This window comes from Pipistrellus hanaki (assembly GCF_964339955.1).
Source record: "Pipistrellus hanaki genome assembly, chromosome: 5".
Taxonomy (NCBI): domain Eukaryota; kingdom Metazoa; phylum Chordata; class Mammalia; order Chiroptera; family Vespertilionidae; genus Pipistrellus; species Pipistrellus hanaki.
The window spans coordinates 3,662,498-3,679,878 of NC_140507.1; the positions used below are offsets into that span (position 1 = coordinate 3,662,498).

Sequence of the window (17,381 nt, forward strand, 5' to 3'; positions counted from 1 at the left end):
CCTGGCATACATCATGCAGAAGGCACAGGCTATATTTGGTGACATGACTCAACCTAGCCAAATATAGGCAACCGATACAGTGCGGCTCTGGGAAACACACTACCAAATTCTACAGCCTTGAAAAGAGCCAAACTCCAACTAGGCAATTCTATGCTAGGCATTTGCGAGTTGGGAGAGAACCAGTATTTACCAACCAGAGTGACTAAGAATTGCTGGGGGAAGAGGTGCTCAAAAGAACAGTGTGTACTATCAATTCTTTTAAGGCGCTAACAAAAGTAACCTAGTCAATGAGACCGAAGAAAAAAAGGCTGGAAGGAAATTAATACATTAGCAGTATATTGTATGTGCGTCTTCCTTTCAAAATTAGATAAAAGTTATTTTCTAAACAGTAAGCAGATATCATTGCTACTGATGATCGAGCAGGAAATGATACAGTAAGGCTGCCCTTTCAAACACGCAAACAGCAAAATCATCAAATGCTCTCCAGGGCTATTAGCGCTCATGGCTGTGGCCTTTTTCAGAATCTCGCCAGCATTGCTGGTGACATGGTGCAGGCCAGGGAACGACAATGGGGGACAGCTACCAGGTTGCCCAAAATACGGCTGGCTAGCCATGCCATCCTCAAAGGTGACAAGTAGAGTGAAAGTCTAAGTCAGTGTTTTAATGGACTCACACTGTAAAAAGTGGATACTCCAAAGAAAAGGGAGGGGTCTTCAGTGAACAGCATTACACATTTCTAATAGGAAAAGAATACGTGTGGGCTTAGGCCCATGTCTAAGGTAGACCCGAGATTCAAACACATAACTCACAGATGTGTATACATACACATGTATTTGTGGTCGCTACCTGAGGTGCTCCTGCTCCCTTGTTCCTGCTTGTTTTATTTACTTCATGCTAAGTGTGTCAGAGCCAATAAAGGCTTTTTTAAAGGAGGTGCCCCCCGCCTGCCCACATCTGCTTTACCGGTGCCGCCCGAGACCGGCAGGAGCCACGGGGGCCTAGACAGTGCACAGCAAGGCTCAAGCAATGTGCAATGAACTCAGCTTTGGAGTACCAACCTTATGTTTATACAAATGCAGAACACATATCAATATGCACTAACGAAAGTGTATTCAATATGTTCTACCATTGGATGATATAAAGAGAACTATTTTAAATAATTTATTCTATTGACCTGAAAGCAATTGCCCAAATCAAAATTCTTCTTATGCTCCCTACTGACCGACCCATGATACAGTCAACTTCCAGTAAAGATTTCTGCATGCAATACCCCCACGGGGGGACTGGCGGGGACTGACACCAACTAGAGAGCCCTCCCTCACCCCCAAATAAAAGGCCATTATGCATACAAAGAGTTTAGGCCAAACAAAACCCACCCTGGGCAGAACGGGTGTTTGGTTGAAAAGCCAGGGCTCACAAAAATACTGAATTTCCTTGCCCACCTCTCCAGGTTCATCCCTCCACACTGCCATTTCCCTCCCAGAGTAGGTACGTCAGCCCTTCAGAACCACTGGCCCATTACCGTTCACTTCTGAGTCCTCCCTCTGTCTAGAAGGCCCTCCTCCCCCTTTACCCTTAGTATCTCACCACTCAAACCCTCACCCTTCTGCCCAGTTAGTGTCCCTCGTAAGCCCAAAGTGGTTAGATAAGTCACCACTCTCAGGTTCAGATAACCCACGTGCTCCATACAACATCCTGGACATTTGTTACAGTGTATTTAAATGATCTATCGATATTTCTAAACTATCTCTTCCTCTAGGCCAGTGGTCGGCAAACTCATTAGTCAATAGAGCCAAAATCAACAGGACAACGATTGAAATTTCTTTTGAGAGCCAAGTTTTTTAAACTTAAACTTCTTCCAAATAGACTCACCCGGGCCGTGGCATTTTGTGGCAGAGCCACACTCAAGGGGCCAAAGAGCTGCATCTGGCTAGCGAGCCACAGTTTGCCGACCACGTCTCTAGGGCAACAAGATCTTTCAGGGCAGATTTTTGGGGTCTTACATCCCAGAGCTTGGAGCAAAAGGCACTCAATAATAGCTACTGAATGAAAGCAAAGCAGCGATGGGCGGTCCCTCTGCCACGGAACATGCAGTGAACAGGATGGGGAGTCAGACCAATCCCATCTTGTGACCTGGCTCTCATTACTTTCCTTCTCTGAACCTCAGTAAAACACGGAAATTTCCGTTTATCTCAAAGACTACTGGGAGAAATCGGTGAGACATTTTTTCAGAATGCCCAGAAAAATCTCCAGTGCAGAGCAGGTGCTCACTTATTATGAATTCATTACCCCTCCCCCCCTGTAAGCCAGAGGTAACCCACAAATTTCCACTGTGAGAGACAGAGAGAGGAAGGATTCCTTTTAGCCACATGAGACCCAAACTGGAACCTTGGAGAAGGGCGTAGCCATCTGGGTTTTTGTTTTTTTTGTTTTTTCCCCAGCTTCAGAGAAATGAGAATTTGCTAGTGTTTTGGTTACAAACATGAATATAATTCTTCCCTGGGGGGGAGAAGAGGGAAAAAAACCTAACTCCTTACTTTTATAATAGCTAAACTGGTAAAGCAGAAGTACTATTTTAAAAATGAAAACTTCAGAAATTCAACTTAACACTTTCCCTTTTAATAAAATCCCTTTGGTACAAAAAGATCACATTTAATTTTTCAATTGAGATATGAGAGCTGAAACTGGGAAGTGGTAAGAGAAAAGGACATTTATCTGTCTGATAAGCAAAGCCAGTGAGATGGGTTTGCACAGACCATGGAAGCTCCCTATAAGGACTGCTCTGACTCTAACTCACGGCAGGTGCAAAGCTGCAAGCTCTAAAAGCATCTCAGAATTTCAGGCCGAAGGGAATGTCTAGAGAGAGACCGGCGCAGAGCTGACCTAATTAAGGAATTCAAAAGATTTCCTACTGCCAGTAAGACACACAGCAAGCCGGCGAGCAGGAAGGCTATTTTTAGGCCTGCCAGCGGACTTCTGACTCCAGATGCTACATTTAGAGGACAGAGCACCGAGATAACTTGCCTTAAGAGGCTGTTATGATACCAGTGATTAATGGCCATTTTTTCAGCTTTAAAAAACTAGGCATAGTTTCTGTCCAAACTCAACCAGTCAAAGGCAGTTTTTTTGCGTGTGTCTGTGTGTTTGTTTAAGGATAACATAATGGGGGGTAGGGGGGAAAGGTGGAAAACAGACCAACTGGTAGTAGAAAAGCTTTAAGAAAAAAGTCAAGGCAGCAAATTTAAATTCTCTGACTTCACACAAAGGTTGATTAAAAGCAGCATGTGTTAAGAGAGACATGTTTTAAAAGAGCCAGTGAGTGAGCATCAAGAATTGTATAAGTGGCCAAAACCAGTTTGGCTCAATGGATAGAGCGTAGGCTTGGGGACTGAAGGGTCCCGGGTTCGATTCCCGTCAAGGGCATGTACATTGGTTGCGGGCACATCCCCAGTAGGAGGTGATCGATGACTCACTCTCATCGACATTTCTAACTCTCTATCACTCTCCCTTCCTCTCTGTACAAAATCAATAAAATATATATATTATATATATATATATATATATATATATATATATATATAAAAGAATTGTATAAGTGGGCAAGGTGAAGTGGTTTTGAGAAACGTCTCTGTACTGAATCGAGCATGAATAAAAGAAGATCCAGACCAGTGTAAGAAGGCCCTGGGGACCGCGGCCAGGCTGTCTGTGAGGGACTGAGAAGCTCAGAGAGGTGAGCCACTCCTCAAACTGCCTACTGAAGTCCAAACCCAAAAGGCAAAGTCACTTGCTGGCTTTCTATACACGCACCTATTGTCAACTCATTAATACACATTCTGTTGATACCCAAGACACCAAGTCTTCCTCTTAATAGTCTTCAAAAATAATAATCAATATGCATTCAAAGGTATCTGCTATCTGGAGGATAAGCTGCACGGGGCAGGAGTCTGTTTTTCCCTCCCTGCTATCCACAAACAGCCTAAAATAGTGCCTGGCACAGAGCGGATAGATGCCTGAGAGGTGTTTGGTGTAGGAATGGCCTCCCACAGCTTCAGACTTCACAGGAACTTATTCCACAGCGAAGGGAGTGAGGGTGGAGTGGGGAGGGAGCACAGCACATCTGAATCACTCTGGGAGCACACACGCTTCGGTCTCATGACAGACCTGGTGAATCAGAACCAAGGAAAGAAAAGCCAGCCTGGAAAAGTTTCCTCAGTGACTATTCCGACCTCTACCCCCATTGAGGCCCTGTCTATAAGAAGCCAGCAGGCGTGAGATCTGAATCTTTTATAGATTACTAGAGGCCCGGTGCATAAAATTCATTTGGGGGGGACCCCTCAGCCCAGCCTGCACCCTCTCCAATTCGGGACCCCTCTCTCAAAACAGGACCACTGGCTCCTAACTGCACACCTGTCCGCCTGTCTGATCACCCCTAACCACCTCTGCCTGCGTGCCTGATTGCCCCCAACTGCCCCCCCTCCCTCGCTGGCCTAGTCACCCCTGACTGCCCTCCCCTGCTGGCATGGTTGCTTCCAACTGTCCCCCCCATTGGCCTGGTCACCCCCAACTGCCCCCCTGTCAGCCTGGTTGCCCCAGGAAGCCAGTTGTTCAGTTGTTTGGCCATCCCTCACTCACCCCCCCCCTCCCCCCCCGCCAGCCTGGTCGCCCTGTGCAGCCTTCCAGTCATTTGGTCGTCCCTCACTAACCCCCTGCTGGCCTGGTCGCTCCACGCAGCCTGCTGTTCAGTCATCTGTTCGGTTGTTTTTGTGGTGATGGCCCCTGGCTTTTTATATATTAGGATGATAAAAAAACAGTTCTAAAACTTTGTGTCCAGTCTCCTAAGTAGAAATTAAGAAACTTTAACACCTACTCTCTGTCTAGAACAAATTGAGACAAAGATGCTTACATTTTTTTAGGTTTGTTGCCCTCTTAAGTGGTACACAATAACTACCTAAGCTATAGACCCAAGAGCTGTGTGTTCCTATCTTTTTTAAAAAATATATATTTTATTGATTTTTTACAGAGAGGAAGGGAGAGGAATAGAGAGCTAGAAACGTCGATGAGAGAGAAACCTCGACCAACTGCCTCTTGTACACCCCCTACTGGGGACATGCCCGCAACCAATGTACATGCCCTTGCCTGGAATCGAACCTGGGACCTTTCAGTCCACAGACCGACGCTCTACCACTGAGCCAAACTGGCTTCGGCTGTGTTCCTATCTTGATCCTCAAGGTACCAATCAGAGGATCCACGTTACAGAAGCTGTTTAATATCTCTGAATTTCAACTTCTCCACTGTGAAATGGAGAGCACAAAACCCATGGAAAAGGCTATTGTAAGGATTTAAGGTAGAGATACCTCTCCGAAGGGGCACAGAATAAAAGTCAGAAGTGCCCTGCACAGGGTATCCAGGTCCACCTCGAAGAAGGAGGAATGTCCGCCAGCACTGAGTGTCCTTCCCTCTGCTCCCGGTGCACGGAGTGACGTGGGAGCGGAGACCAGCAGAAAGAAAGATGGAAAACTCCCACAAACCATGTGGCTTAAAGGAGGCGGCTCCCCTCCTGACGAGGCTGCCATGTTACCCTTTAGCCATATGGCTCCCCCTGCCCCCGGCATCATGCCAGATGCTGCCCGAAGAGCCCACACCCTTAGCCCTGCCTCAAAGGGCAAAAGAGCAGCTTTGGATGTCAGAGGCAAAGTTCAAAACGCTACCCGGCGGAGATAACAGCCTCTGTCCTCCTCCTCACCATTTCCTCCGGTACATTTCTCTTCTGTTCTGCTCCTTTGGAAGAGATGGCTACTCTAACGGCAGGAGGTTAAAGCAGAACAATGACGGAAGATCTCTGCAGCAGTGTCTCATAACCTTGCATAATTATTAAGACTCACTTAGATCAAAATAATTCAGAGAGTCCCCCATCAAGGAAACAACCGAAGCCCCAGCCCCAAGCCAGTGAACAGCACAGGCCAAAGATCAGCACAGAAGAAAAGGCTCCTGTGACGTCAGCAACACCTTTCAATGTATTTTAACTCATGACGTCAGCATCCATACGCTCTTGGAAGACAATCAGGCATGTGCACAAGACAGCTATCATCTGACTGGGATGCCTCATCCTAATGCCTGGGATTAGGTCCCAGGTCCATCAGATAATTCCCACGGCTGAGGAGGCCTGGGGGCCACAAAACAAAAACCGAAGCACTTCATGAGGTAAGTTTAACAACTGCTCCTAAACATCATATATTTAGACCCAGCTCAAAAAGAAACGATGCAATCTAGAACAAAGCCTTCATTCAGCCGACTGAATCTGATTCTTGGTTAGTTCCCTTTTACAAGCTACTCAATATTTTTTTTTAAATATATTTTTAATTGATTTTTTACAGAGAGGAAGGGAGAGGACAGAGATAGAGAGCTAGAAACATCGATGAGAGAGAGACATCGACCATCTGCCTCCTGCACACCCCACACCTGGGATGTGCCCACAACCAAGGTACATGCCCTTGACCGGAATAGAGCCCGGGACCCTTCAGTCCACAGACCGATGCTCTATCCACTGAGCCAAACCGGTTTCGGCAAGCTACTCAATATTAAATACTGCCACACCAGGACTCAGATGAAGTTTATACGCTACTCTCTGGCCTTCAAGTCTCAAAACCTTCAATTTTGTCCTTAGGAACAGCATGCCACAGATTCTCTATGGAATTGCTGGTGATAATTTAAAGATCATCAAGTTCAATCCCTCAATCCCTCCATTTCAGGTGAGGAAACCAACTTCTAGGAAGAAGTGACTGGCGTAAGGCCCCAGAACTTCAAATTGCAGAGCCGCTCTGAACACAATCCTAAATGCTGCTCTTTTAATGTCTTACAGTTTGGAAAAGCCTGTTTGTTAATAAGCTAACAGTTTCTAATTATTCACAATAAAGAGATCAAGTGGCTGATGTAAATACCTCCATGTAACCGACCATGGCAGACATTTATTATTTCTAATATTATAGCCAGTAGAAATCAGATTTTTTGGGTTCTTTATACTTCACTTAATCATGACTGTTGGTTTCTCAAGGATTGAAAAAGGGCCCTCTGATTGGCCGATTCCTCCTTCTCTTTTCCAATGTCTGGCGACTAGCATCAGTCCATGGGATCTGAAAGAGGTCATGGAGCTGCTTTCCCTCTGGGTCCACGGATGTGTTACTGTGAGCAGGTGGGACCCGAAACAACACAAAAGCCTGTTTTAGAATGGAGTGCACAGCACGGGCTGAATTCAGGGTCTGTCCGTCAGACAGTAATAAAGCCCGGGGCTGGCCTGGCCCTCTCACTGTCTGATTCAGAAAGCAGTAACTAGTTTAAAACCAGCTACAAATGTATTCCTTTTGCAAGTTCTTACTGCTGAACAAATTCAGAGTTCTCTCTCTTTTCCTTCTTTTAACTGTGGTAACGAGGACAGTGGCCACACGAGGGGGGAAACACTGAGCAGAGAAATTCACAAATCAGGGCAGTACAGCTGATAAATAAATGAGTCAACTGCGCACAATATTTGGGCAAGTCCATGCGTATCAGGAAGAAGTAATTTTGTGCACAAGTGTGTAATGTTCTGTCCTTCCTGTTGCTAAACCGAAAGCAAGGACAATCCTGGGTATTCTGATGACAGCGATGAGACAGGCGGCCAGCAGAGGACACATTCCGGGATCTCGGACAGGATCAAGGCTAAGGCCTTCACACAGCTCCCTATTGTACTGCTCCACTGTCCAGAGGACTGCCCCTATGGAGACGTTAGCTGTCAGCTCTCTACAGAATTAAGTAACAGAGAGAGAAAACACAGCAAAGCGACGGATCAAGAGGTACACTCTATACCGTCAGTAATTTGGATGTGGAGCATGAACAAACTGGATCTCTCCAATGTCCTGCACATCCTTCACTTCTCTATACGGCAAAGAGGTCCCTGACATTTAACACCAACCAACTGTTACAAAGTCTGAAAACCTTACTACTGAAATGTGGCTCAGATTTCATTTCTCAGTGGAAAGTAGTATTGTTACTGCCTGTCCATATGGTAATACCTTGCTTATTAAGTTATACACAGACAATGTGGAATGTAAAACGTTACAGAAAAGCACTTAACTTGCTACCTGATTGCTGCTTGTTTTCCAATTACTGTCGAGAGTGTGTGTCAAACAGAATTAAGTCACGCTAGCCACAAAATATGTTCACCTTAATCCAATGGCTAGAAAAACAAAGTTAAGAGAAAAATTTAAAGAAATGCTTAGGGGCCTGAAGCTTCTAATAACACAAAGTGTTTACTGTCACTTTCTCCCTGGTTCTCCCCACCACCTCCTCCCCCACCCCAAAGCCACCCCGCTTTCCTCTCCCCTCTCACCAGGTAAAAGCAGAGTCTCCACAAGGTTTGAAGAGGGCTACTCAGTGACCACGGCCTCAAAAGAAGCTGTGCTCAGTGTTCAGGGTGAAGAGAAGGGGCTGCTCGGGTAATTATGGACTTACATCACGGATGACATAGGACAAGTCTCTCCTTTGTGACAGCTGCTGATAGAATTTTCAGAACAAATCAAAACCAGGGTCCATCTTCAATCACCAATGTGCGGAGGGCGGGTCACTCCTTCCTCCGCACCAGGACAGGTTATGGAGACAAAGCGGGCAGGTGAGGACCGGGACCGGGCGCCCGGGCGTTCAGTGTGAACCGTGTTGGCTTCAGGTCAGAGGTCAGAGTGAAAAAGAGCTCAGTCTGTCCAACGCTATGAGCACATCGGAGTTTGTTCTCATTTCCCTTTCCCCTCCTCCCCTTAAAATACAAAACAAAATCAACACCAGCACCACGCCCCGATCTGAAAATCCACACATTGGTACCCTCTGCCCACACAGAGCGGAGGCCCCTGAGGCCCATCTATGGTAACCAGGAAGGAGACACGATGGTAACCAGGAAGGAGACAAGGAGCAACATCCAGAACACCCTCTGCCCAGGAATACAGACAGACACCCCCACTCCTCGCCCTCTTCTTGCTCACAAAGGAAGTTACCTCAGCACCGAAGCCAGGGCCATCCTAGGCACAGCTCAGCCAGGCCACAGAGAAAGCCTGTCGGATCGTTCCATTGTGCCGTCAGACAGGGAGGGTGCGGAGCGCGCACCCTCTCTGAACAGCCGCACACGGAGCCCACTGCAGCTGGTTTACATTGTCTTCCTGCTATGGTCCTACCCCCTTCCTCAGGCGGCTCTAGAAGTAGGACAAGTCTCTACTCCCCGAGGCCTCAGCGGCTCCCCTGCTGCCTGCTTTCAGTCACTTGGTAGCATCCAAACCCGGCAGAGAAGAACGGGGAGGGTGGAAGGCCCAGCCTGGCTCTGGCCACCGCCTGGCTGACCGATCTCCAGACTGGTCATATCTAAAGACGGCCCAGTTTGCCAAAAGGCATCTGAGCCCAAAGGCAAGGAGGTATTCGATTAGAAATCCGAGTAAAATGGGCCAGTATGAATGATCCATTTCCTCTGTCTGGCAAGTTGCAGCACGCTCTGCGAAATCTCCCTTTTCCTTAAAGGGAAAGGCCCATATAACCCTTTGAAAAGGCGACAGGACTGGGATGCAGAGCGCAGTCTTTCTTCAAATCACCACAGTCCAACTAGAACGAGGCTAAATGCTGTACAAAATGGTACCTGCCACCATCATTTGAAATACATCCTTTTAATATTAAAGCAACAGAACTTATGTTAGCAAGAGTTCCTTTCCCTTCAGAAAATGTTATTTACTCTGAAATTCAAATGTATAGCTCAATGATATAAAAGTTAGTCCTATTTTCAGCAATTCTCATAGAGGTTTCTAGAGCTGTCTCAGCGTACAGAGTCAGGATGCACTCTGTGCTACAACATCTGCTCTCTACATCAGAGCTCCGGGCCTGAAGCTTGGGACACAGGAATGCTAGAATTGTGTAAAATGTAAGGTTTCCTACGTATGGTGTCCTTTTTAAGAAGCACTGACTTCAATCCCCTACTGGAAGGAAACAGAATTTAAACATTAGCCCAACAGTCACTCTTACAGTGACAGAAAGAAAAAAAAAAAATCCTATATAAAATGAATAAAACAGGCTTTGGGTATGAAACTTGCCATTGAGGGCCATGGTTTCCTCCTGGAGAGATTATTATAAATTCTCTGCTTAGCAACAAAGAGGCACAGATGGTAGCATCACTTGCCCACTCGGTTAGGCATTTGTTTCAAAACCACAGCAGTGAGAAATAGGGGGAAGGGTCCCCAGATTTAATGAGGAAAGAAAGGAAGGAAAAGGGATCAAAGTATTTTTCAACGCAAGGTCACAATACCTTCGGCAGCCGGGAATGAAACGCATAGCATATGTGAAATAGATCCAACTCTTAAATTCTTATTAAATGAACGCATGGAGCAAGTGAGGCAGGGCTGGCGGGCTGGCGAGCACACTCCGCTGCTTGCTCCCCAGGAGCCAGAGGGGTCCTGGGCGCTCGGGGGATGAGGGAAAGATTGGCACTTGAACCAACCTGCATTGCTGAATGCGGTCACTATTGCTTATAATGTAAATTAAGTTTTGACACTCAAAGGGGTTGGGGTGGATGTGCTGAGCTCCTTATTGAAAGCAAGATATATTCTGAAACATTATAAAAAGAAAAAGACCCCAATCTCACAACATGCTGAGGGCAAATAAGATGATACCCTGACTCATAATTTAGTTAATATCTGAAGCACAACTATAGGGTTTTGACGACGTATAGATTGCCTTTGTTCTCCCAATCATTTCCCTGTCTCATTTGGATTCCCAGTGAAATGAAACAAACTGGATATGAAGCTGTTTTCATATATAGGATATTAAACACACGGCCATTATTATGAAAGTGTGGATGGTTTTACTCCGTCTGACATCTGATCATTGTCAAGTGCTATTTTTTTGTTCCTTGATTCCAAGTGCTGTCCTCTCTGCTTCCAGTCCGCAAACTACTCTCTTTGGTGATATCTGTATTCCTTTATTCCCTCACGCCCAGGAAAGATTAAAAAAAAAAAAAGGCCCCTTGGTTGCAGAGGCCTCCCCTACTACGTGCTGAATGTAATACAGCTTCATGAATCTTTATTTCACTGTCCAGCCTCTTTTTCAGGAGGCTGAACACAGATGTGCTCACATGTGGTTTTAATCTCCTGCACGCCGCTCCATCTCTAAACAATAAGGACCAATTTCACAGGCGAGAGAAAAAAACACAAATAACAGCAAGATGCAATATTCCGCAAATAACCATCCGAACATCCACCGCAGTGGAACGTCCTTCTGTCCAGCTAGAGAGAGCACTCGGGCAGCCGAACACTATGGAGACTGCACAGGCTGCCAGCGGGGAGGCCACCACGCAGGCCGGTGCGGCGGGCTCCTCGCTGGTGAGACGGGTGTGCAGGGAAGAAAATGCAGTCGCCCCCGGGGAGGAGCGCCTGCAGATGGCCACTGGCTAAGGGGGAGGCATCCATAATGGCGAGATAAAAATAACACGCAGGCATGGCCGCCGATCAGAGCCAGGACACGGAGATAAGGCAGAGGGAGGACTCTTTTCCTCCCGGGGCCAAACCTCTGTACATGGAGAGGACGATAGGAGCCACCATTCTTAGAAAGGCTATTTTTAAATAAACCGTAAAAGCCAGTAGGAACTCTGAAATGAAGGCTAGGTACTCCTTTTGCACATGTGTTAAAATGTTAAAAAAGATAAAAGGCTTTCAACAAGCCAGTTGCAATCAGTAAGGCATTCATAAAGAAACTCAAAAATGATATTTGAAGGTTCCTAGGTATATTAAACATTTTGCCATCTGTTGATGACAAAAATAAAAATTTTAAAACCCACTCCATTAAAGGAGATTTTTTTCCCAAAAAAGAAAAGGCACGTTTGTGTTTGTTCTTAATTTAAGAGAGCCATACCGATTCATTCTACTTGTAGTTCCTGTACCAAATAAAAGCTGTATTATTTAAACATTACATACAAATCGCATTTCTATGAGGAACCACAATTGAAAGATAAAAATAAATGAGGTCAACTGTAATATATTTTATGAATTATTTTTAAGATAAAAAATAAAACCAAATATAAAATTTATCTCCATATGAAGTCTTTTTTAAAAACAATTCTCAAATTAAATTCTTTTTTTATCTTAAAAAATTTTTCTTTATTGACTAAGGTATTGCATATGTGTTCTTTTCTTCCCATTGCATCCCCCCCTCCCCCGCTCATGCCCTCACCCCCCTGGTGTCTGTGTCTATTGGTTAGGCTTATATGCATGCATACAGATCCTTTGGTTGATCTCTCCCCCTTATCCCCACACTCCCCTGCCTTCCTTCTGAGGTTTGACAGTCTGATTGATGCTTCTATATCTCTGGATCGGTTTTTGTTCATCAGTTTATGTTGTTCATTATATTCCACAAATGAGTGAGATCATGTGATATTTATCTTTCTCCAACTGACTTATTTCGCTTAGCATAATGCTCTCCAGGTCCATCCCTGCTGTTGCAAATGGTAAGAGTTCCTTCTTGTTTACAGCAGCGGAGTACTCCATTGTGTAGATGTGCCACAGTTTTCTAATCCACTCATCTGCTGATGGGCACTCAGGCTGTTTCCAAATCTTAGCGATGGTGAATTGTGCTGCTATGAACACAGGGGTGCATAAATCCTTTCTGATTGGCGTTTCTGATTCCTTGGGATATATTTCTAGGAGTGGGATCACTGGGTCACATGGGAGTTCCATTTTTAATTCTCAAATTAATTCTTTTAAGTGAATTTTTTCTGAGAGGCATTTCATTCTTTACTAGTCTCATAGAATGAAGGCCTGTTTTCTGTTATTTTCAAAATGGATAGTCAGGTTTTATATTTTATTTTACAAGACCAATGTGTTATTTTTAACAATTTTCAACTTTTATTTTTACTTTTAACAAAATCTCACAAAACAAGCAGAACCACAATGAAAAGCACACATAGTTTTTCCAACAGGTATCTAAATTAATAAAGAGAGCTTGATGAGAAATAAAGTATTTCCCCAAGCAAAATTCCATTTGGTAGTGATAGGCTACAGTGATATCAAGTTCGTCATCTTGGTTAAAAAGATATAAATGCCAAGCATAACTATAACCTGGCGGTTTAAGACCATGAGCTCCTCTGTGAATTCTGTATTGCTCTTTGAAGGAAACAACACACAAAGTTCATTTAATACACTTAAGTCCCCTTGGCACTTCAGCTTACATCAGAACTGGCTTTCTCATTGATAAGCATGATAACAGGCTTTATGGATGGTTAGTAATAATTGCTACTGTTTATTGAGTGTCTGCCATGAATAAGGCAGCGTGCTGGATTTTACAGATCCGGCATCACACCGTGGTGGCAGGCTGGCCATCCTGATCTAGATCTATGTGACTCCATTCTGCCACACTGCCTCTCAGAGATCAGCTTTCCAAAATCTTTATGCTGCCAGATGAGGCCAATCAAATTTAATTTTTTCTGTCATCAGACTTAAATTTTGATTACCCCTACAGAATCAGTGAAAGAAACTTAATTTAGGTAAAAATTGGTTAGAGGATATTAAAAAGGGAATATAAAATAAAGACAGAACTTTACACAAAAAGTCAACAAGAAGAGAGAAGAAATAACCCGAGGTGTCCTGCCTCTATCTGATAGCCACTAATGCTACTAAAATGTGCGCAGACTCTTGTTTTATTTATTGATTATTGCCAGTGTTACATATGCCCCCTCAAACTCTTTTATCTAACCTAAATAATAGTTAGAGGCTTACTTCTTTGAGCATCAAAATAAACTGCTTATATGTGATGCTGTTTGTAAACTGTGCTTTCTGTAATAAACAAATAGGCACTTATCATGAAAATGAAGTGTAAATGTATTATCCCTAGTATCTAGTATCTAAGAGGCTCTTCCCACCAAAAAATAAATAAATTAATAATAAAAATAAAAATAAAAATAAAAATAAAAAATTGCTGAAGGAATCAAATACATTAAGAATAAACAAACGTCCTTTAGCTACTTTTTCTGGACTTAATTTTTAATCCTGAAATAATTATAGATTTGCAGCAAGTTGCAAAAAGTGGAACAGAGAGATCCCATGACCCTTCATCCACTGTGGCCTAATGGTTACGTCCTCACTTGAGTACAAAAGCAGGGAACTGACATTGGTACGATCCACAGACATCACTCAGGTTTCTCCTCTGGCTACTTTTTCAGAGGGTAGTTTTTCCTGGTCTAAAAGGACCTTAGAGACTCTGCATTTTTCTGATGAGAACATGAGAAGAAAAGTCAAAGAGGCTGAAGGACTATTGAAAGTCAAAGTGCTAAGAAGTGGCCAATTCTGAATGATATCCTCTTTCCTCAGAAACAGCTGAGTACCACAGGACATCAGTGAAGACCTTGCAAATTATCTTATTCCAAACAGACCTAATCGGATGGAAGCATTTTAAAATATATATTATTTGTCATCTCTCCAGACTTCAAAAAGCTTTCCTCATTAAAAAATTTACCATTTTTTATTTGTTGAAAAGTATTTTGTTTTACTGCATCAGTAATATGATAACCCAAATTAAAAAAAATACAGCCAAAAACTGGGCCAGGCTGGTCACCATTTGAAGCAATAGGCTGTCTTGCCACCTCTGACCTCAGTCAGTGCAAGCTGTGTCTGGCACAAAGCAGGCTCATTAACACTGAATGAATGAATAAATGAATGAATGAACGAACAAACAAATGAACAAACAATTTAAGTGGGAGAACAAGTACTTTCAAGTAAGATATATTTGTGCAGAAAAATTTATTTTGTGGAATAGTTTTCACAAAATCAGAGCTGGAAGTGCCCTTAGGGAACATCTACTCTGGTCATTCTCAACCCTGGCTACATCAACTGGGATAGGACCCAGTATTTATATATTATTTTTAAAGCTCCCCATTCTAAAGTCCTTGTTATTAGGGTGATTCAAAATCCCTTGCTATAAAGATGAAATTGGGGATTCCTCAAACTTACATGTCTTATTCAGGATAATACAGGCAGTTAGAAACAGCATGGAGACAAGTAGGAATAGCACCATTTTTTCCTTAACATAATACACAGGAAATATTTCAAGAATGACAAAACATCCTTTTAACTTTGAAACTCCTGGCCATTTTTAAAAATTTGAAACTAAGCTAAAAAATCTACCAATGTTTGCACTCTTTCTAGTGTCTCGTCACTGTCACGGGGTCAGACGCGTAGGTTTAAGGCACTGAGCAGTTTTTGCCTGAGATATAAAACAATGAGGGGTACGGTCCACATCTTTTCAGCTAACTGCCTACCCTAAGCAATCAGTACTCTGGCAGTTCTCTTAATTAATGTCATAATGGGCCTACAGTCAGTGATTATCAAATATTTAACAAAAAGTCCAACATACATAAAATTGATGGACTTGACCAGATACAAAATATGAATCCAAATATTTGCCATCATGTTGATTAGATTATGTAGATAGCATTTAATAGTTTAAATTTTAAACTATTAAAATCAAATAGTTACATTAAAATCAAATAATTACATTGTTAAAAAGTACCTTTCATCGAATCATTTTCAGCTCTCATTATGTCAATGAGTGAGCTCTCCAGGGAGTGCATGTCGAATGTCCTGGGGCGATCCTGTAACACAAACAGCCACAAACCACTTTTTAAAAAAGCATTTAATTATGAAAAAGCTGCACAGGATGGGACACAGATCAAAAGTGGCAATTTTATTTCCTCTCTGTGCAATGTATATTATTGCTACATTTTATTTTGAACACAAATCATAAAAAACACAAAGGTTAAGTACCCTGGACTCAGCAAAGAGTGATTTGATGTCTAATAGTAATTCCAATAGATACATTACTTTTTGTTAATAAAGAAGAAACAATAAAAAGTTGTAAAGAACACTGAACGTAAAAATAAAATTTGTAATTTTTCTCTTCCCTTAAGATCGCAATACCATGGCAAAGCTTTCCAAACTGGTTCCAGCAGTTACTGATCGGAGTGGCATCTCTACACATTGTATTCAGAATAGTTCTAATTTTCTTACAAGCAAAGCTTTAAAAATAGTCACCAAAGGTCTGCAAGACCACCAAGAGGCAGAGTAGTCTTGATTTTCTGCCACCGGAATGAGAGGGAAGAAGAGGCACGGAGAACACTGCTGGCCTAAATCCTGGCCTCACACAATGCACTCCAGAGTGGGAGAGGAATCCTAAAACACACAGCCACCCAACTGCTCTGGCATTCTTCCGGATGAAAAGTACTAGCGATAACTGAAATTAATGCTTAGCTTGGTGAGTGAGAGGTTGGAGATGGAAACATTTTCAAATTAAACTTTGAAAGGAGGCAGTGATACCCACTTCCATTGCATCTTAAGCGTAAGTACACATACACACAGACCACGGCCAGCGCGGGAAAGAAGAAAAAGGAATTTGGCTGAAACGAGTTTGGCTCAGTGGATAGAGCGTCGCTCTGCGGACTGAAAGGTCCCAGGTTTGATTCCAGTCAAGGGCATGTACATTGGTTGCGGGCACATCCCTGGTAGAGGGTGTGCAAGAGGCAGCTGGTCGATGTTTATCTCTCATTGACGTTTCTAGCTCTCTCTCTCTCTCTCTCCCTTCCTCTCTGTAAAAATAAATAAATAAATAAATAAATAAATAAATAAATAAATAAATAAATAAATAAATAAATAAATAAATAGAAAAAGGAATTTGAAAGCAGGATTCCTTAACCTTCTCTTCAGTGATATTGTCTCTTACATTATTTTTGAACTCAGAGACCTTCAGACACATGTACTGAGGGTTTTGGGCTCTATGAATTCAGAAGGAAGCAGTCGCAGCAGTTTGCTGATGCAGACTGAGAGCAGGGCACAGGCCATACCCTTGCCATCCTTAACCTCATATGAACTCCGCCCCTCACAGCCCAACCTTATGACCGATTAGAATGATTATAAACTACTTTACTTGTCTAACATTTCACTTCTTATCATGCTTTGGTAATTCCGAGAGTTCAAAGGCTACGTATTTTGTCAATCTTCCTGTTCTCAGAGAGGGTGTAATGGTTGTCATCCTTAATTTACGCCCTCTAACTCCGGGGTTCCCAACATGGGGCCTGGGCAATGTGATTTTTAAGGGGGGGCCCCCCGCAATTCAAGAATGAGTTATTAACAGTGAATTTTTTGCATTTCTATGATTTTAGGGGCCTCATATACAGTATATAAATATATATTGTGACATATTTATGCATTTCAGTTCTCTATTACATTTTGAAACTTTATTTGCTATTTTTTCATATTACTTCATATTTTCATTATTATTTTAAACAATTTCTTAGTGATCTCTTCAGCACTTCAACCGTCCTTTCGCTTTTTTATCTTTCT

General features: G+C 43.1%; 1 protein-coding gene across 4 annotated transcripts in view; it reads right to left on the reverse strand.

Moving 5' to 3' along the window:
- Positions 1–17,381, reverse strand: part of CPEB4 (cytoplasmic polyadenylation element binding protein 4) — a 56,382-nt gene that overhangs the window by 22,733 nt on the left and 16,268 nt on the right. For all 4 annotated transcript variants that reach the window (XM_084886164.1, XM_084886163.1, XM_084886162.1 and 1 more), the window contains exon 2: positions 15,556–15,637. In XM_084886164.1, coding sequence (XP_084742290.1) covers positions 15,556–15,637 — 82 coding nt within the window. The remainder of the gene's footprint in view (positions 1–15,555; positions 15,638–17,381) is intronic.